Source organism: Lygodium microphyllum, chromosome 24 (genome assembly GCF_053477565.2).
Source record: "Lygodium microphyllum isolate KBCC chromosome 24, Lygodium_microphyllum_v1.1.10, whole genome shotgun sequence".
Classification (NCBI taxonomy): domain Eukaryota; kingdom Viridiplantae; phylum Streptophyta; class Polypodiopsida; order Schizaeales; family Lygodiaceae; genus Lygodium; species Lygodium microphyllum.
This window is the reverse complement of record NC_141158.1, coordinates 10,204,445-10,225,959: the sequence shown is the minus strand read 5'-3', so window position 1 is coordinate 10,225,959 and position 21,515 is coordinate 10,204,445. Positions and strand designations below refer to the sequence as shown.

Here is a 21,515-nt window from a genome sequence, read left to right as displayed (position 1 = left end):
TGGACACACTTCTCTGATGCAGATTACAGACCGATGACGCACAGTTTCTATCTCTGTTCACAGATTTCAGACAGCAGACAGTGCAGATTGCAGCAGACTTCAAGGTGGACAGCAGGTTGCATCGTCGAGGTGGAGACACGCAGTCCAGCGCAATGCGTCGGTGTATATCTTTGTATTCAGCATTCTTTATACAGCAGATCTTCATCGTCCACTGTCTCTTTCTCTCCCTTCTCTCTCTGCGTTCTCTCTCTCTCAATCCTACGCTTCCGCACCGCTGCACTCTGACATGGTATCAGAGCAGTGTTTGAGGGCTGACTGAGCGCAGAATCAACCTGAAGAGGATTTTCCATCGCAACACAAATTTGCGTTTTTTGCGTTTAAGGGCAGACAGGAGGACTACGCCTTGGAACAAGGCTGAAACGAGTGTGGGCGCACAGGAAAGGAGTACATGTGGTGGATTTGTTGTTGTTTATTGCTGTTTGACGCGGAGGAAGTTTGAGTTTTCAGCCTACAAGTGCAGGTTTTGCTTTTTCATCGCCTCCGGCGGGTGAAGAAGCTTTAGGACGCGGAAGAGCCTTAGCAGGCTGAGTTTTCCCAATCAGAGGGGGCTGCTTTTGCGTTTGAGAAGGCATTGCAGGTGAAGATGTCTACAGAGATGGACTTGGAGTTCCAGGCAATTATGGACCGGAAGGTGCCTATCTTACCGGCTCTTCCTTCATATCAGAAGCTCGACGGCGACAACTACCGCATTTGGCGCGTCATGATGTTGGCCATCCTTGAGTCCTATGATTTGGCGGAGTTGGTACAGGAGGAGATTGACCGGCCCTCGGTAAGAGATGAGTCCAAACTCTCTTCCGATGCTCGTGCGGAGTTGGCCAAGGCCCAGTCTCATTGGGACAAACTGAATGCCAGGATTCGATCCTTTCTCTTTCTATCATGCACTACAGCCGTGATCGCTCACATCGAGCACTTGACGGTGGCTCGTGAGATATGGCTGGAGCTTGATCAAATGTACAATCGGATGACCCTGATGAAGAGGGTTTCTTTGGAGGTACAGATGCGGACCTTGTCCGTCAATAAGTCTTCTTCGCTATGGGAACACATTAACAAGCTAAGGCAGCTACAGATGCAGGTTCAGAATGCGGGGAAGCCGATTTCCTCCGAAGACATGGCGATCACACTATTGTCCCAGTTGCCGCCACGATTCGGTACATTTTACTCTGCCCTTATTGCTTCGGGGCGAGAGTCTACTCTTCGCTGGGAAGAGTTGGTTCCTATGGTTTTGGACCAAGAGGAACAGTTAAAGGGACAGAATGCTTCCAAGTCGGAGGCACTGACAGGTCAAGCCTCTCAGAAGAAGGGGAAGGACCAAAAGAAGAAGAAGGGGGATAACAAGTCCAAGAAGGACAAGGAGAAGGACAAGGACAAAGACTCCACATGCCATATTTGTGGAAAGACTGGCCATTGGAAGAAGGATTGCCCTGACAAAGACACGAAGGACACCAAGAAGAAGGACACCAAGGATTCTGGAGCGGTGGCTGCACCCTCATTAGCTGCATTTCTTCATCTAGCTGTCATTGAGGACGCTTCATCGAATGCTTCTGATGCTGCGATGACGACTCCCCAAGCTCGAGAGTGGATTGTTGATAGTGGTGCCTCACGGCACATGACTCCTTCATCAGATGGTGTTGCCCAGCTGCGACCCTCGCATGGGCAGATTCTCATTGGAGATAGCTCTTCAGTTTCTGTTGCAGGTCGGGGTAAGATGCAGCTTATTCCGGATGGACGAGGTGGTACCCATACCTCAGAGGTTTTGCATGTACCATGTTTAGGGTACCATCTCCTTTCAATTCATAAGATTTGCTCCCTTGGTCTTTTGGTGGAGTTTGACAGTTCTACGGTGCGAGTCCTTGATCGTGGATCGAGGAAGGTTCTCTCATCTGGATATGAGGAGAACGGCATTTACAAACTGAAGTCTTCCACTGCCCTCTCTACTCTTCTTCTTACCTCACAGTCATAGTCTGAGTTATGGCATGCTCGGTTTGGTCACCTGAACTATGACTATCTTCGGAGGGCGTCACGTGGACAACTTGTTCGAGGGTTGCCGGATATAGTGATGAGCCAACAGCCATGTGTCTCTTGCATTCGGGGGAAGCAGCATAGAGATGTCATTCCCCACACAGCTTCGCAGCGGTCTACTTCACCGATGGAGCTAGTATCTACGGATCTATATGGCCCTATGAGGAATGAGTCCCTTCGTGGGAGCTCGTACTTCATGCTAATCGTGGATGACTATAGCAGGATGACATGGGCCTATTTTTTGGCCTTAAAGTCAGAAGCTTTCTCACACTTCAAGGATTGGCTTCTCTTTGAGGAGAACCGATCAGGCCGGAAGTTGAAGACCTTGCGATCCGACAAGGGAGGTGAATTTGTGTCTAATGAGTTTGCTCGGTTTTGTGCAGATAGAGGAATTCACCAGGAGTTTGCCAAAATACCAATACTCCTCAAGAAAATGGTATTCTTGAACGGAAGAACCGCAGTGTGATCGAGATGGCGCGCACCATGATGGAGCATCGACAGACCCCTCAGGTTCTGTGGGCCGAGGCTGTGGCTACTGCAGTCCACATCCTTAATCGATCCCCTACTTCGGCCGTGGAAGGGATGACTCCATTTGAGGCTTATTTTGGGACGAAGCCGGATGTTTCTTACTTTCGTGTCTTTGGCTGTGATGCCTATGTTCACATTTCCAAGGCTCACCGTGATAAATTTGAAGCGTCTTCCCGAAAACAGGTATTTGTTGGCTACAGCTCCCAGTCCCAAGGCTACCGACTGTATGATCCCGTCAAGCAGGATGTGTACACTAGCCGTGATGTGCGGTTTGTGGAGGTTCCGGCTACTTCAACGGGTGAGGAGCATCCCGTTCTTGGAGATCCAAGGGAGAGTTGGGCTCCTTCTACAGTTCCGCTGGAGCCCGTGCCTTTTGATTATGATTCTGTTTCTGACACAGAGTCTACAGTTCCACCGGACACCTCTGAGGAGTTACCACCGGTGGATATTCCAGAGTCTTCTGCTGATGGAGAACGACGAGGGGAGGTTCGGCCTCCTCCTCGCTGGGCCCGTGACACACTCCGTGATTCAGGGATCGAGGGGGTTCCTGAGGAGTGGGGACCGCAGGATGGTCCGCGGCGGTCACGGAGGCACCAGGCACATTCTACGGAGCTGGTTTGCTCCAACTATTATTTGATGACCCGTGTTATGCAGGATCAAGAGCCCACCTCCATGAAGGAGGCTTTACAGTCCGCCCCATGGAAGAAAGCTATGGAAGCCGAGTTGGAGGCTATTGAGAGGAATGGCACTTGGTCACTCATGCCCCGCCCCCCGAAGAAGAAGGTGATTGGAGTCAAGTGGGTCTTCAAGACCAAATATCTCAGTGATGGTACTTTGGATAAGCACAAGGCTCGCCTTGTTGCTAAAGGTTTTGCACAGCACCCAGGGATTGACTGTCATGACACTTTTGCCCCGACAGCTCGTATGGCGACCATTAGAGCTGTTATTGCTTTGGCTGGCCATAGGAGATGGCCTGTTTATCAGTTGGATGTGAAGTCGACCTTCCTGAATGGTGATTTGAAGGAGGAGATCTATGTTGAGCAGCCTCCTGGCTTTGGTTCTTCAGATGGGAAAGTCTACAGGTTGAAGAAGGCCTTGTATGGCCTCAAGCAAGCTCCGCGTGCATGGAACGAGAAGATTGATTCGTTCCTCTAGTCTCAGTTGGGATATCGGCGGTCCAAGGCCGATCCACAGCTGTATGTTTACACTTCCGCGGATGGTTGTGTGCTGTTTGTATTATATGTTGATGATTTGATTGTCACAGGTGATGCTGCATAGCAGGTCCAGGAGACAAAGTCAGCTTTACATCGGACGTTCGAGATGACGGATTTGGATCTACTCCATTTCTTTTTGGGCCATGAGATTTATCAGTCTCAGAGGGGGATCTTTATCTCTCAACAGAGATATGTACAGGAGCTCTTGGTGTCTTTTGAGATGGAGGATTGTCGGGCCCTCTCTACTCCTATGGATCCGAACTGGAAGGCCACTTCCCATTCAGCTTCTCCTTTGGCGGATGCGTCCCGCTATCGACAGTTGATTGGGTCCTTGATTTGGCTTCTCAACACCAGGGTTGATCTATGTTTTGCTGTTGGGCTCTTGGCAGGGTTCATGAGTGAACCTAAGACGGTGCATTGGCAGGCTGCTCAGAGGATACTTCGGTATCTAAGGGGGACGTCTGATTTAGGGATTCATTACCCCGCAGGGACAGATGGGTCAGATCTTGTACTTGCAGGTTGGAGCGACTCGGATTGGGCTGGTGACGTGGACCACAAGCGGTCTACTATAGGTTACTGTTTTACTTTGGGTGCAGGTGTTATTTCATGGAGTAGCAAGAAGCAGCCCACGGTAGCCCTTTCGTCTACTGAGGCGGAGTATTGAGCCGCGTCTTCCACCACATGCGAGGTTGTGTGGCTTCGGAGATTATTGGAGGAGCTTGGGTGCCCCCAGACTCGTCCTACATTGCTGCGATGTGACAATGAGAGTTGCATTGCCTTGGCAAGGAACCCTTATTTTCATGCCCAGACGAAGCACATTGAGATCCAGTACCACTTCATCCGAGAAAAGCTTCTGGATGAGACCATCACTGTGGAGTATTGCAAGACGGAGGACAATCTTGCGGATTTGTTTACGAAGGCCCTTCCTCAGGCTCTACTTCGGCGACATTCCAAATCCCTCAGGCTTCTGCCCTGTCCAGGCTCTGAGAGGGGGTGTTAGAGATCATAGCCTGTTTGGCGGCAGCAGGGCAGCTGCACAGTGGGACTATGCAGTCGGACTGCCACGTGGCAGTCCAACTGTCTGCAGCCCAGTCGGCTGCATTTAATGCAGCCGACCTATTTCCTGGTTGCGCCCTATTTTTCCTGGCAGATCTCGGCTATTTATACCCGATACTTTCAGCAGTCTGGACACACTTCTCTGACGCAGATTACAAACCGGTGACGCGCAGTTTCCGTCTCTGTTCACAGATTTCAGACAGTAGACGGTGCAGACTGCAGCAGACTTCGAGGTGGACAACAGGTTGCATCGTCGAGGTGGAGACACGCAGTCCAGCGCACTGCGCACGTGTATATCTTTGTATTCAACATTCTTTATACAGCAGATCTTCATCGTCCACTGTCTCTTTCTCTCCCTTCTCTCTCTGCGTTCTCTCTCTCTCAGTCCTACGCTTCCGCACCGCTGCACTCTGACAGGAACATCATCCAAGAAGAGCATAGTCAATTGTGGTATAAAATCCCTGAGTACCCTATTCATAGCATTTGTCATGTGTGTCACTGAGTTTATTGTACCCTGTGGGAGAGTACACATCCGTACTAACCCCAAAGGAGTCTTCATGATTGTGATATCCCTGCTTTCAATTGCAAGCTGAAACTGCGAGTAAAAATCACCCAAGAATAGATCGCTCTACCTGCAAAAGCCTCTGCAAATTCATCAACCACAGGACCTGCACCCACATTTCTTATGGTCGCTTTATTGACCGGTTGCATGTCTTGAATAAATCTCAAAGCCCCATTCTTTTTGGGCACAGTAAACCAACGATTTGAGTACGGGGCTGAAGAAGGCTCCAAGATCTTCATGTGAATCTTTTCATTTAGCAAATCCATCAGCTTTGGCAAGTAAGCTTTAGGCACTGGAATAGGCCTCAAGTTCCATGGTACATGTGGCACAGTAAATATGACCATAAGAGAGACAACATTTGGATCCACACAACCTATTTCACTTGGCTGAAATGCAAATGCCTTCTCATATCTAGCCAACATCCGTATAAAACAGTCTCTCTCAACAGGCAAAAGAAACCCTTCTGCATCAACTTTCAATTCCTGTAATGTTTCAGATGTAAACTGATGACCTATATCTTTAGGATCCCCTAAGCTTGGCTGCCTTGACACTTTTTCATACATACCCTCACTCTCTGGTGGAAGTGGAAAAGCAATTGGCTTCACCTTTTTGTTAACTGTCTTATACTTTGTCTCCACAAGTTCTTCAGCCCATTGTTATCCTTCCTGCTAAGCAAACAATGGTATAACATCATACATATCCAAAGAACATACTGACAATACTCTGTTTTCAGCCTCATTTTCTACATGTATAGTTGCTAAAATTTTAGCCATAGTGTTAGCAATATTCAGCCCATAAAAGATGCCTGAAATGCCATCGTTTTCAGCTAACAATCCCAATGCTCTCAGTTTCTTAGTAGCCCATTTCATAGATATGCGTTCAGCCCTACACATAGCTTCCATAGGCTTAAACCAACATGAACTGTTTGCTGTAAACTGAGAATTACCAATAGTAAATACATGCTCCATTTCATCAAGAGGCGAGTACACCCATTGAACAGCACTATTGTAGCCCCGCATTACAGCAGTGCTTAATGAAAATCTAGGTCTTTGAATTTCCTTGCATTTGAAACCAAAGGAGACTCTCAAAGCGTAATATAGGGTTGTCCCAAAATCACTACATATGAGGAATTATCTTACACAAAGAAGTGTTACTCTTCTTGTACATCACCAATCGTCACTTTTACATTAGGACATGCAGCATAGAGCTCCCCTGAAGAATTATTTGCAGTCCTCATTCGCCAACCATGATCAGTGTCTACAACCCATGCACCATTTTCATCCAATCCCTGCTCAATGACATTTATCTCAAACCCATGGTCAAGTAAAGCAACATAAGGAGTTTCACATTCCCCTATTTTCAATACCGTTTCAGTGGTAGCTCTAGCCTGATGATTTCTTGTGTAGTGACTTTGAGGAATAAATCCTAGATTCTCTTCTCCATATTGTTGCATTTGCCTTACTTCACCATGCATATTGCTACAAGACAATGCATTTTCAGCCACTTTCTTCTCTTTTCCACATGCTATCCATTGATTAGAAGCATCATGCATAGACAATCATGTACTTACTTCATGCTCATATTCAGCCCCAATACCCAACAAACCAGTTTTCTCTTCAAATTGCAGCAATGCACTAGTGGTATCACCAAGAAATTGGCGCTTCCTTTTAATTATGTCAATGATCTCATCATGAAATTCTCGCTTGGCAATGCCAAGCACCTCTCCCAAGGTGAATTCCACCCGACTGTTTAAGATCCGTTCTTTAAGAACCTTCTTAAGATCTGTGGCTGTCTCAATGTCAAATTGCAACTTATATCCTGTCTGCTTGCCCTTCTTTTTGCCCTCTTGTTTATTATCATGTTTTTGCTCCTAACTGACCTCTTCCATAACATGCTCGGGAGGTGGCTGATTTGTAGCTTTAGGTTGATCAACACTTCTTCTTGTCATTCTTTTAGATGTCCATACAATATATTCATCTCTTTTTCATTTTTCTTCCACAAGTACATCCATGTTTTGTACCTTCGCTAAATATGCATACATTGAATATGCATCTACTGGTGATTCCCAACCAATTATGCCACGAATGTCTTGCCCTACATGAGACATTTCACTATCAGTGACCTTTCTCTTTTTAACTGCATGTAAAGCATGTGTTCATATTTTAGCCTTTGGACCAACCATCACTTGGCCATGCATTCTATCCAACTGTAGACCAAAAGTAGAAGCATGTACCGCCGCATAAGCATTTCGGACAGCCAAGTCTTCCAACAACTTCTACATACCTCCCTTTCCAAAATTCAAAGTAAGAGGCAATCCTGTTTCTTGTGCATGGATCTTGCCATCTTTCCAAAAGATAAGCTATCGTGCCAAGGCCTCCTAATAGGCATCACAATCCTTTCTCTCGTGCTACAAACTGTCACACCACATACATCTTTTTCCAGGCTTAGGGACTGTTGCCCATCCCCTTTCCTCTTGTCCTTTTTCGTCCAATTTTGCAACCTTTAATTGAAGATCCCACATGCCTTTGACCAATTCATCTAAGACACCTTCCCTAACATAGGAAACAATAGCAGGTACAGCCTAGGGTTAGCCGCAGAAGTAGGTGGCTTACTGGATACATCAATTGTCTTGCCCGTAACAGTGGGCAAGCTAGAGACATGCAATATTTCTCTTATTCTATGCTTCTTTACAAGTGCAGTAACAGCTTCCTTGACATGTCTCCACTCTGTTTTCAAACCTGTCTCTGTAGTCTAATCCTCCAGTAAATCATCAAGCTTCTCTTGAAGCTCAGGATCAGCTGCCTGTAGAAACAATTCAATTTTTTGACTTGCAAGAGCTTGCTATTTTGCAAGATCCAACTGCTCAAATCAACTTTCAAATTCTCTTAACAATTCCGTAGCCACAAGACCCTTATTGGGTTATAAAACCCACTCTTGAAAAGTCTTGCGCGTAATCAAACTGGTGTCCTCAATGTAAAATTCTTCCCTGAGTGTCTTCTTCAAGGCTACCCAGTCAGCATCCTGCAAGTATAATTCAATAATCCATGCTTTCAGTTCATGAACAGTAACACGTACAAAATACCGGCTCCATGCAGATTGAGCCACCCCAAAGAATTGCATCTTCTGAGCATAGGTATATACATATGCAGATACATTCCTACCATTGAATAACTTCACCTTACACTCAACCGCTTGCAAAGCATTCATCACAACACTTTCTCTTTGAGCTGAAGCTTGCATTACCTGTTGTTGTTGTTGTACTTGCATAAGCATATTCATATTTTGCACCAACTGTTGCAAAACATCACTGAAGGATATATTCGAAGATTCTCCCATCTTGTCTTTCCTTCTTCTGACGACCTTTCACGTCGAGTTCACCAATGTCGGAGGAGTTTTTGTCGAAAGGTCGAATCCATCGGGAATCAAAAGTAGAAGGAAGTAGAGATAGGAGATGGAAGAGAAGATAGAGAATACCCAAGTGGTAAATACACTACAAAGAAAAATCACAATGAATTGAATGAATATGTATTGAAAGAACCTAGAATCTTCGCACTACTCAGAAGCAATCTCCATGCATTAGATCTCCTAAAGCTTCTTCGTAGAACAAAATGTGCATACAAATTACAACTCCTTCTTTGCTGCTCGGAACCCAAATCTAATGGCTCTGTTGGCTCCAAAAGGGGGGTAAAACTCCAGGACACCTAATCACGGATCTCCCAGATCACTCCTTCTTCTTCTTTCAGTTCAATCTACAGTTTTTAGCCTGTTTACAACGATCATGATACGCACGATTTCGTTAATATGTCCCTCTTGTGAAAATCCCTAATTGATTAAAAAAGCAACTAGCTTTTTGCATACCATCCTAATCTAAAAGCTTTTTTTTAACTTTTTTAAATTTTTACAATAAATAATATCAAAAATATACTAAAATTATCCAAAAATCTAGTATTTACGGATAATCCATGCAACTCACACTAGTACTAATGGCTCAGATCACATTGACTCTCTAGATCAATAAAGAAGTCAGATGATGATGCATTCCATATTTTTTCACACTGTGTCCTCATAACATCACAACAACGTGGTAAAGTAGCAAAAGAAGATTTAGCTAACACTAGTCAGTGCATTCGAGGAATAACTAGTTGGAAAGAACCGGTAGATTCTTTTTCCACCTTTGCACAATTGGTTGACGTCAATCATAAAGAAGTCTTGATTGAAGAAAATAAAATAAGAGAAGATGAACCAAGGCCTTTCTCTTCTGGCCCTCCGAAACGAGTAACTAGAAGAATGCCTGAACAACCAAAGCTTGCTAAAAATATAACCCCAGATCAAGAGATGGAAGATGCACCATAAACAAAGAAGACCGAAGGAAAGAAAAAAGGCAAGCAGCCGGGCTATAAATTGCAGTCTGACATAGAATCTGCAACCAATCTCAAACGAGTCCTGGAAGTATGAATTCTAGGAAGAAAAATTAAATTCACCTTAGCTGCAATTCTTAGAATTGCCAAATGTGAATTTCATAATATAATTATTAATGTAATCAAAAGGAAAAGACAATATATTGGTGATGAAGCTGAAGAAACAGTGCATGCTTTTTTGCAAGTTCTTTGAGTTTTTGTACAGGATGAAGAGAAATTGACTTCACAATGAATTCGACTTGAAGCACTTAAAGAATTAATTGCAGCAATTGAAGCTGAAGATAAAGGAAGCATGAATGCAAAAATTAAAGAAGTGAAAGTTGAAAATGTAATGGTCAGCTGGTCCAAACCAGTTGGGCAGCCCACCTCTCAAAAAGAAGGTCATCTACAACACATGTATCAAGAGGAAGAGGCTTGGTTCATTCCAAGCAGTCACTACTCCCGTACGCATTGGGCAAGAGCAACAACGAATACAATCGCCAAAATTGGAGAAAAAGAAACACCATGTATTGCACTCTTAGACCATGGCTCAGAGATAAACATCATGGTAAGGAGTCTCTATGAAAGTGGCGGATGGCCCATAGATGTTGATCCAGGTTGGCGAATGAGAGCTGCAAACAATTCTTCTAGAGAGTTATGTGCTACATGTCCTAATGTGCAGGTAACTATTGGAGACATAAAAGACAATTTTCACTTTTTTGTTCAAGACTGTTGTAGTTACCCTATCATGTTGAGATATTAGCAATCACACCTAATGTAGCCTCTTTGTATGAGGCAGTTTGGGATGAAGACATGCAGGCTGCAGAAATCCCATATGCACAGAAAGGAAAAACTATACCCATCCAACAACTATAAAGCATTGTACTTGACTACCGCTTTTGATAGATGAATGAATACGTGATGATGCTTTTCTTTATTAGTTAGTGTCAGTCTTGTACTTGTCAGTCCTACACAAGATTATGTTTATGAGTCCAAGCTTCCATCTTGGAACCTAATTCACTTGTGTAACAGTTGTGGTCTTTAGTAATCCATGGCAGCCATAGCCAGCAGCACCCTGTCAGCTTGAAGCTTTCATATCTCTCTCCACAGGCCAAATCTCTCTGAACTTCCTTCTGGAGAAGTGTTTCTCTACTTCTAGAGCTCCTCCCTAGCACCTCAATCATTGAGATTGGGCAACTATAGCTTCAGCATTGCCTCTTTTCAAAGTCGCTGCCATAACTGTGTCTGTGGACAGCACCTACCTACCTCTGTTGGAGCAGCCATATCTCATCAACCAAGCCATATCTCTTCAAGCTTTCTTCTAGAGAGTTGTTCTTCAAGTCAAGGCACGACTTGCCACCGGCCAGTTACGACAAGTACGTCGCCGAGCTGCTCTTCCAATTGGAGAGGGCGAAGGAGGAAAAGAGAATGGCTGTGGGGTTGAGTTGGTGGCGAAAAAGGAGTCAATAGCCGCCTTCCAGCTGGAGAACCATAATAGCCATGCAACAATGACAAATCTTTGACCTCAAGCAGGAATTAAAAGCCAAGGAAGACATGAAAGAAAGCTACAAACAGCGACTCGAGGAGGAAAATCAAAAACTGGTGCAGATGCAGTGAGAATACAAGCTCCTGTTGATGCAACATGGGGAACTGGAGGCGAAAACTACCAACATCGAGCAAATGATGAAGAAACTAAATGCCAAAGAAGAGGAGAGAAGACAACAGAGGGAGCAGCAACGAAAAGAGATCCGATCAACTGCACCTCGAAAGGAAAGAGCACGAGAATATGAGCAGAGAACTCATAGTCCCCATGAGCAGAAGCTCATAACCCTAGCACAGAAGCAGGGGGAGAGCATGAAAGGAATGAACAAAAGGGCAGAGAAATGGACCGCGCAGAACGAGAAACGGGTGAAGGCACTGGCACGGCGCCTCGCTTTGGTGGAAAAAGAAAAAATCCTGGTAGAAAGTGAAGCAGACGCTGCCCAGACAGCCTTCAATGCCCAACAACATGCCTTCCTCAATACATTACTGGACACGACCCGACCAGAGGGAAAGGAGTCGTTGGAGGTGGTGCAGAAGAAACCGAGCATCGCACGCAGGGCCCTGCATGCGGAGCTACAGATGCCACCCCAACCTGCGGAGGTTAGGTTGGGCTTAGAAAAACAACGAAAGTACCTACTATTGGCCGGCCTAACCCTCCAGGAGTTGGACGCACTCGGCTTTTAGGAGCAACTAGAAGACCAACAGGGGGAGGAGGCTGACATTGAATTTGCCATAAGGAGAACCAACGAAGAGATAATCCCACAACCCCCCTCGCCACATGATTAAAAACAGCAACAGATTGACCCGCTCTCAGACAGACAAACCGCGCTTAGGGAGTAACGGAGGAAATTAGTTGAAGAAACCAGGAGGCAGTTAAGAGCCAAACCAGTCGTGCAGCCGTCCGCACCCCTCCCACCGTGCCCCGATGACCTCCAAGCAGGATTCCACGTGGAGCTGGTGATTTGGGAACGGCAAGAAAACGAAAAGGACCCTTTCACCTTCAACTTCCTTATGCCTAACAGCCTAAGGAGGGTCCTACCAATTAAGGTAATGGAGGAGGTGATCACGACTGGCGGCCGACTGGGCCAAAATTGGCTGGAAAAAAGAGAGAAGAACCCCACTCTGTGGGGCGCGGAGGAAGCACAGTTTTGGTAAGACAAGATGTTCGAAATACCACATATTGTACAGGGTTACAACTGCCAAACTCTTTGGAGGAGGCGAGTGTGCAATATTAGCATGCTCGCCTGGATGGCGTTTTGCAACACCTTGCCCTACGAGAGGAATGACCCCACATTCATGGCATATCCTCGTAGGGTAGGTGTGGATTTTGTTGCCACCCTCCATGGGCGGCATGATTTCCCCATCATCTACAACTCCAACGTCGCCTCCTTCAAGTATGCCCTCCTTTTTTACTTAGGAAGCCTAAATGATTCCATGATGCGCTTTCTCGCGGACTTCTCCTCCTGTCCAAATCCCGCCTTTATAACTACATGTAATTACCTTAGGCTACTTAAGCTATTACTCAAGCAGGACCTAACCCCACAAGAGTGTGGCTTTATAACTACCTGTAATTACCTTAGGCTACTTAAGCTATTACTCAAGCAAGACCTAACCCCACAAGAGTGTGGCTTGCCTCCCCTCTTTTTTGACCCCAACGCTATTGATAGTTGCGCCATGGCGTGCCTAATGATGAGAGCTAGCCTTCGTCCCTCCTTTTGCCTAGCTCTCCTAGAAGATATGAACGACGGCCAATTTACTAGGTACAACCATCCTTTCCTCTCCACCACCTCCCTCCACGTCCGCATGAACCTCAAAGGGTACATACAAAGCGGTCAATTTTTTAGCAAGTCCATCCGACCCCCTTCTCCGCCTCAATCAGACAAGGAAAATTAGGTACAGGCTATCGTTCTCTTAGTATAATACCCACAAAAAAAAAAGCACACCGTGCAGGCGGATCCTTACGCATGGAATAAATAAAACAACTCACTTCTACAAGCACTTAGCACCACATAAAGCACAATCACCGCACCTAGGGGTCCTCAAGTTAGGCGTGCCCGGTGGCTTCGATCGGCCAGCTCCGCTCCTAACCCCCTAGCCCTTTTTGCTCCCCCACTTCACGCTTAGGGCCCATCAAGGGCAAGACATAGCTAGGGAGGCCACTCGCCTATGGTTAGACCTGTCACCCTGAGCCACTTGCACTGCACACTATGATAGACACCCCCCTCCTTAGGTGAAGCACCACCCCCTGTTCTTCCAAGCACCACCAACACATCTACCCACCAACTTCGAAGGCCCCCATCAACCACTAGCTATCCGTTACTTCTCCAACCAACCTTACTACCACACTTCCACGAGCACCCGAGTCTACATGCTGCCCTACCCTCACATGACTGCTCCGTCAACTGTCTCTTAAAACACCAACAGTCGACAAGAGTGCCATGGGACTAGCACCCGTCTTGGAGGGGGGTAATGTTAACCCCAAGCCGAGAAGGCGAAAGGACGAATGAAAAAGTATAAAGAAGACGAAAAAGGAGCAAGAACACACAAGCGATCTCCAAAGCTAAGTCAGGGCCAAAAGCGTAGCTTTAAATAAAAGGCGCCTCAAAAACTCCAAAAACTCTTGTAAAAGAGCGCAAGGCTCCCTCCTATGCCACCTGTAAAAGAATAGTCAAATATAGACCTAGGGCATGAAGCAAAAAGAGGGAATTAGAAAAAGGGACCTTGCCACAATGGCCGGTCATGTAAAAAAGGATGGGTGCCCATGGGATTTTAGGGTTTGTATATATAAAGTTCAAAAAGTGAATGGAAGCTCATTCTTTGGTGTGTGCCTAACAAGAGCTCTTCTCTTCTTCTCCTCTCCTTGCTTGTGTGTGCTCTTGAGAGGGGGAGTGATTGTGAGTGTGAGGGAGTGAGTGAGTGGGAGTGAGGGATCAAGGGGGTGAAGCTCTTCACCATCTCCTCTTCTCTTCTCTTCTCTTTCCTTCTCTTGCGCGCGCGGCTATGGCGGTTGGAGCTTAGAGATGGAGGAGGCTTGAGCATGCTTGAGCTAGCATCTAGGATCGTGGAGCTACCGGAGTGTGAAAGAGAGAATGCAACTCATATCGACATCAAGGTAAGCTCACTACACTCGTAGGATCGAGAATGCGTCGGCTATGTGAGAGGTAGCCGTTAGAGCTCACTTGGAACGATTGAAACAATAAATGGTCTATGGGTCTTGGCGGTTGAGCGAAAGCTCCCACATTAGGAATATCCCCCAAGTATGTAGCAGCAAGAACATACATTAGGTCATTGCCCAAAATGCCTCAAAAGCATTCAATGACAATAAACATACCAATTTCCTAACAAAAACAGAGTCCAATCCTAAAATTCTTGACAATACATGTGATTGTCCTGCAATTCAGGAGTGCGGTCTTGACATTCAAGAAAAATCTATCATGAAAATTCAAAACTAAAATAGCCTCTCAAACTAAATGAGATTGAGCTCCAAAGATCATGCAAAGCTGCTCAAAACATCACCATAATGTTCTTACATAGAAACATATCAAATTTCCTGATAGTGAGATATACTGTCCTAAATGTACAGCAATATACCTATAGGTAAAGCTGATCCAAAAATGAGCTTTAATCACTGCTCAAATGCATTCCGAAATCAAATCCGAGCATGCAGCATCAACCACAAGCATGAATACATGGTTTAGAATGTCCAAGACCAAGTCTAGAAGCAAAACATAATGCATACGCAGTCAAAATGAATTTAGCCCTGTTATTCCAGCAGCCAAATCTCTGTCAAAACCAAGCAAAATGATAACTCTAATCACCCCAAAATTATCTCTAATCATGGACGTAACATCTCCGAGTCATGTAGCACCAAATGGGTATCAGATAGTCATCACATAAGTGAATCATAAGCATTATTCACTCAAGAAATAGTTGTTGCCTTGTTTCTAGCCACAAATATGTCTACAAAATGAGTCAAATCCTTGCCAAGATTAGCTCAAAATGGCCTCATGACAATGCCACATGGTTCCCAAAGTATCCAACATCAAGATACATCCAAATAGCTATCATATAAGCATCAATCTCAAGAGAGCAAGTGCTTCCCTGTTTATTACATATCTGAATACTGTGTATTTCATACCTAATGCTATATCAGCCCCAAGTGTAATACTAGACTTCAATGCTCAATGCTAATCATTAGATGCAAAGTCTGGAGCACAACCATGATGCCAAATGAAGAGGAGCAATTGATGTAGGTCCTGAGCATGCTAAAAACCAGATCTACATACCCATGTTGATGGCGCCTTCAGTCCTGAAGAGATTGGAATGATGGTCCAAGTGTTGGAGATGATGGGGAGGGTCCCCAAGTGGCTAATGATGGGGTACCAATAAGCTCAAATGAAAGGGGAAGCTTCAAGCTTCAAGAAGAAGCTTGAAACCTTGTTGCCCTGCCTGTAGACTCTTCACAGTGAACTCTTCTTCAACTTCAAGCTCCTGCACCTGAAGAAATGCCAAGCTCTTGATTGCCTAAACCAAGTTCTGATACCACTTTGTTGAGTTAGTTGCAATGGAGCTTCTATGTAGAGATACAGGTTGAGAGAGAGAAGAGACAGAGACAAGATTTGTGGTACTGAAGAGTACCTCAATAATGTTTTAGATAGGTATATGTACTATGTACAGCCTCTGGCCCTTACGGGTGGATACGAGCACTACCTTTTATCCCAACAGAAATCCCTACCAGAATTCTAGCTTCCTTCAAAGTTTTGCCATCACCCATTGCCACCTTTGATTTTGGGTGACCATAAACCCCATCGGAATCCCTAGCAATCCAAATATCATCCCTTCTCGAATTATCTTGCATCATTCATTAATGAGCCAATTAAGGGATGCACTTCCAAAACAATCTTAGGGAGGAGTCCTCATTCTTCATTGTGATGTCAATGTTGTCTGCAAATTGGTTTAGAACCATTTGCTTATCACAACTGGGGAGGTGTATACCTTTAAGGTTTCCTTGTTCAACCTTAGCCTCAACCTCAGCATGAACTAGCCACTCTAGAGCATCTATAGCAATTGCGAAGAGAAGCGGTGCCAATTAACAACCTTGCCAAGTGGACTTTCATAGAGAGAAAGATGTAAGGACTTGGTTGACTACAACTTAAGACAAAGCATTACCAAACAAGGTTGTTACAAACCTGATAAACCTTTTGCCAAACCCCATTCATGTAGGGATTGGAAAAGGAAGTCCTACTCCAAGTGGTTGATCAAAGTCAATTTTGAAAAAAAAAAATCTTGTTTAGAATCTTAGGCATAGTAACTCCCTTCCCAAAGGGCAATAATTGCATCGAGGATAAATTCCCCTTAATCAAGCTCTTTTTCTCTCTTCTAATCCATTTATCAAGATGTCTAGCAATTCGTCTAGCTAGCGCTTTGGCAAAGATTTTGTATGTTGAAGTTAAGCATGTGATGGGTCTCCAATTTCTAAGTAGGGATTTGTTATCTCACTTGTGAATGATGACTCCTACATTAATGTAGTTGAGGGCACCGACTCTAATAGACTCCTTCCAAACTTCTAGGAGTGGGGGACTTTGAATTCTTGGAAGAATTCACTAGGAAGACCACCAAGCCCAAGGGTTTTTCCTTTTCTGAGTTCATCTATTGTATCCCCTATTTGGATAGGGGAGAGGTCTTGATCAAGGAGATTGGCTATAGAGTTGGAGGCTACTTTGCTAACCCAAGCTATCCTAGCTCTGGTATTGGTTCTTTCTTCGGTGTAGGTGGGGACCGAGCTGAAGATGTTGGCATGGTAGTTGTGGTCAAGTAGGAGGTTTTTCTCCTAATTTATAGACTGGTTCCTTTCATCATCAGTAATAAGGATTCTTTGTAACAATTTGAAACATTGCTTTAGTGGGTCTATCCAACTTCCATGCCCACCAATTTGTTGTGAAAAGCATAATTGTTTTAGCTTCAAGCTCCTCCCCTTGTTTAAGGTCGAGTTTCAATTGGAGGAGTTCATGTTGGACCTCTAAGTGCCCTTGCTATTGGTGAGCCCTCAAGGCACTCCCATGGGCAACTATTTGTTGGTTGACGCTCCTAAGCAAGACTCGGCCCATTTTTGTGGTACGATCCCGAGGAATAAGCCGTCTTCACTCATCGACGAGACCGCCACGGCCCTGCGCCTAGGACTTGTGAGGGTGAAGTTGAAAGGTAAGATTACGAAATATAGCAGCCTAGGGAGAGGAGCGCATTTGCATCCTTAGCTTCTTGCAATGCTAGGATAAGGTGAAGAGGCCCGCAACCTGTCATGATATTTGGGCAGATGGAGTCAAAGTTCAGGGTTCCGTGACCCGTCATTTCTCATTGCTCAAGATTAGGCCAACACAGCATTCGGGGCCACATCTCTCCGTCACCTCGATACCAGCCACGTGTCCAATCGCAGCTATATTCCGTCAGGTGGAACGGATACTTACCCCAACGGACGTTGGGAATAGTGTTGTTGGGGGCTTGAGAGACAATAGTTACGTCCTGCTGGGGGAACGGAGCAGGATGCAACCAAAGAATTCCATTCAGTCGCTCCAAGAACGGTTACCTTAATGTTTCCCTACCGCGGGTGAAACGGTTAGCGTAGGTGATTCTGACGAATGAAGCGCCAGTAGCAAGTAGCCAGTAGGCGGTAGCCAGCAGCCAGGAGCATTGCTTACTCAGCAGGATAAGCGCTGGTTATCAGTGAAGAGCAGCAGCCAGGATAATGCATCTCTTTTGACGACTAGTGCGACTCGGCCCTTAACGATGCTCGTAGCCTTTTAACAGGGCTGTTTCTGCTAGGAAGCCAATTGTTGGTTGAGTTCATTAAAAAGTGTCGAACATTCCGCGAATGTACTCGACTCGTGCCTTGGGTTCCCCCTCACTGTGCGCGTCTCGTGTCATCATGTAGTTGCAGTCCGCATTAGAATCACGCGTGACCAAGAGAGGTTTTGGCTTGCAACCAATATTGCTTTAGAAACCAGATACCCTTTGCCTACAAATGTCCTGTGTGAGAGAATATCTAAACGAAGCATTCGAGGGCAGAGGCTACGGCTCAAGATAGTGGCGTCTCAGCTATATAGAGAGGAAAATTTTGACGTTTGCTACTGGTGGTTATGCAAGAGCCTAGACGTGATCGCAATTGCATGGAGGTCTGATCCGTCTTCAAGACACAAGCTCGCCCATCCCAACGTAGAACAAATGCAAAACATCTACTTGACATGCTGATACTCAGTTATACAGCTCAACCTTTCATGATGCAGAGAAATATGTGCGTATCCTAGAAAACTAGATCCAAAGATCAGAGATTATTAGCAGATATCCTTTCAGCACAGTCTCGTATGCTTTGTTCTCTCTGATCTCCATGAATGCGAGGATGAAAGAAAGCCGAGAGGGTTAGGGAGCAGATGCGAAGTTATTATACCACTATCCAGCTATATTTCACAAGCGCTTGTAAAACCACTTGAATCGAAAAGTTATGACACCTTCACCCAGATATATTTCACGAGAGCCTGTGAATCCAATTAAATCCAAAAGCCAAAGAGCCTTTTAAGATAAATGAAACATGAACTCTCTTCGCCACCATTAATAGTCAAAGAGCAAAAATATATAACTCTGCCGCTGGCTGGGGAACCATGAGCAGCTACATAAAAGGTAAGATGTGCAAATATTTGGTCTGTACAGCTCCCTACATACAAGAAGCGATCGTCCAAGCATGCACACCATCCCTCTTGAAGAGGGATGGTATCACTTTGTTGTGCAGTATGAAGTTTTCCTATCATGAAAGAAGTATTGTGTAACTGTAAATGGTGCGAAACCATTCCTCCAGCAAAAAAGCGTCCTTCACAGATGGGCATGTAATCCTTTCAGAACAAAGCCAAGTTCATTCATGCACCTGAACTGACACGAGGAAAGAAAGCCGAGTCCAGTCGTACACCTGAACTGGCACAAGCTAATGCAACCTTCTCCGACAGGAAACCATTGACTAAAAACCTAGATCTGACACCACAGCCCTTGGAAACCTCCCCCATGGATCGGGGAAAACCACAGCATCATGTCCTCCTCAAGCTCTCTTTGTATCTTCTTGTGCTTCTTTGCAACATCATCAGGTACAAGAGAAACTCTGCATAATGGGCATGTCATTTGTAGGTGCTCCGTCTGTAGGTGATCCAACCACCTATCCAAGCAGCTTCTGTGGAAAACGTGATTGCATGAAGGTAACTGCCGAACTTCCTGATCTTTTTGGAAGTCCGAGAGACAGACAGAGCATTCTGCATCTGCTAAGCTCAAAGAACAGCAACAATCTGGATTATAAACAGACAAAGGAAGTGCCTCACGAACTTCTTCCGACATGTTCGGTAGAACAAGGTCCGAGGGTAAACTATACTCGTCAAAGATCCCAAAGGAAGTATTTTCCTGATCAGTGGGGACAGTGGATTGGCGTGGTCCAATGATTCGGAAGAGAGAATATATTTGACTTTTAATAATAGCTATGGACATTGCCACATTGATGACAAGTGTCGGAAGGAGACCCGCACAAACGTTGGGAAAATCTGGAAATCCCATGTTCACAAGGGCTGCTTCTCCGTAAGAGCTAAGTTGAGACCTGTCTTCAAACAAAGCACAAATCACTCCCCGTATGAAGTATCACAAGAGACATCATATTTATACAATGAAAGAGAGGTTTCTCCACAAAGCCCGTAAGAATTCAACTCATACACCTAAGAAGTCTGACGAGAGACCTCATACTTATGCAATCAAAAAGCGGCTTCTCCAAAAATTACTATCAGCTTTGGTCCAATCCCTGACCACATACATGACGCTTAAACAAAGAAGGAATGATTTCCAGTAAGAATTAAAATACGACAGAAAATCCTCCAACAACTATGTCAGCTTTGATTTAACGCTATCAAACAAGTTAGACCACACAATATACAATAAGCAGCTATTATCAGCAGCCTTACAAATGTGAAAAGGGATCAGCAACAACCTGCAAAATTGTAATGTGTAAAAACAGATAGCAAGACCGGAATGGTGTAGGAAATAATCAAGCTCAAATGATTACATCTATATGCGCTATCATTTTCTTCAGCATGTTACTTCGACGTTTGAAGTTTGAAAGGGGGAGGGCCAGAGACAACTAGATGGGGCATAGCCTTAAAAAACGAGGCACAATCAAACCAAAATAAGTTCAAACCCGAGCCAAGGTACAATCGAGCTTGAAATTGGCTAAGTGAACAGAGAATACAAAGAAGAGAATCAATGCACAGCAAACGAAAATACAAACTGAGTGCAAACTGTCAAAATGAAAGCCAGTATTGCACACAACAGTAATCACCTGATTTAGCGTTGCCTTGAAACCTCTGTAGAAGACAAGATGCTGGATCAGGATACGTTCGCGTTGTGGCAGTCACAGCTTCCAAGGGCCTGTGTTGATAGGGCAAAAAGCCTGTGTACAGACGGCGTCCCAAACCCTATCGATCGGACAGCAGAGAACCAAGCAAGCGAGGTATGAGCTTATAAAGAAACGAAGTCAAACGGCGTGAAAAATCGGGCCGTTAGGAACGCATTACTGAGAGACGGGAGCTTTACCTTAAGAGAAGGAATGGACCGCGAGAGACGCAAGAGGCGAGAGATGAGGACGCGCTCGGGAGACGACAGCACGTAGGTATGTTCGGCAAAACCCTAGCGAAGAAGCCGCAGGCGATGGCGGAACCCAAGGCACACAGGCAGGCAGAGAAGGCGGGGAAGGGGCGGAGGGGGAGACAAGGCGTATGAGGGGGATGGATAATTTCGACAAGAAACGGGCGGCAGATAAGCTTTGCAACAAAATTTCGACCCTCGAAATTTAATGTGGCATCGCATCTCTTTACACGCACACCTACCGGGGTATATATATATATATATATATCTTTGACAAAAGTGAAGGTTATTACCCACGGGCCACACTAAAATTCTAGAAATCTTGTTTTGAACCTTTGTAAATGTTGCACGTGAACAGGAAAACGTGGAGAAGAGGGCCTACTAGGGTTAGAGGACCCCTTAATTGTTCTCTAATAATCCCCCACCTCTCCTTGACGCACAACACAACAAGCCTTTCCCCATCAGTTTTGGCACGCC

At 45.2% G+C, this 21,515-nt stretch overlaps 1 protein-coding gene across 2 annotated transcripts; it reads right to left on the bottom strand.

The window, feature by feature from the left end:
- Window positions 1-18,956: 18,956 nt before the first annotated feature.
- On the bottom strand, window positions 18,957-21,278 carry LOC148014835 (putative E3 ubiquitin-protein ligase XERICO). Of its 2 annotated transcripts, XM_087666058.1 has the most exons (3): window positions 20,988-21,277; window positions 20,734-20,869; window positions 18,957-20,001 (listed from the first exon to the last, which is right to left on the bottom strand). In XM_087666058.1, the coding sequence occupies exon 3, from the start codon at window positions 19,959-19,961 to the stop codon at window positions 19,389-19,391; it is 573 nt and encodes a 190-aa protein (XP_087522184.1). In that variant the 5' UTR covers window positions 19,962-20,001; window positions 20,734-20,869; window positions 20,988-21,277; the 3' UTR covers window positions 18,957-19,388. The 2 variants fall into 2 exon arrangements, with proteins under 2 accessions (XP_087522184.1, XP_087522185.1); XM_087666059.1 differs by having other exon boundaries at window positions 18,957-20,869; window positions 20,988-21,278.
- Window positions 21,279-21,515: the final 237 nt, after the last annotated feature.

What these genes read in the sequence shown, in the direction of transcription:
- LOC148014835 (XM_087666059.1), bottom strand. Translation starts at nt 19,961, where the DNA reads ATGGGATTTCCAGATTTTCCCAACGTTTGTGCGGGTCTCCTTCCGACA.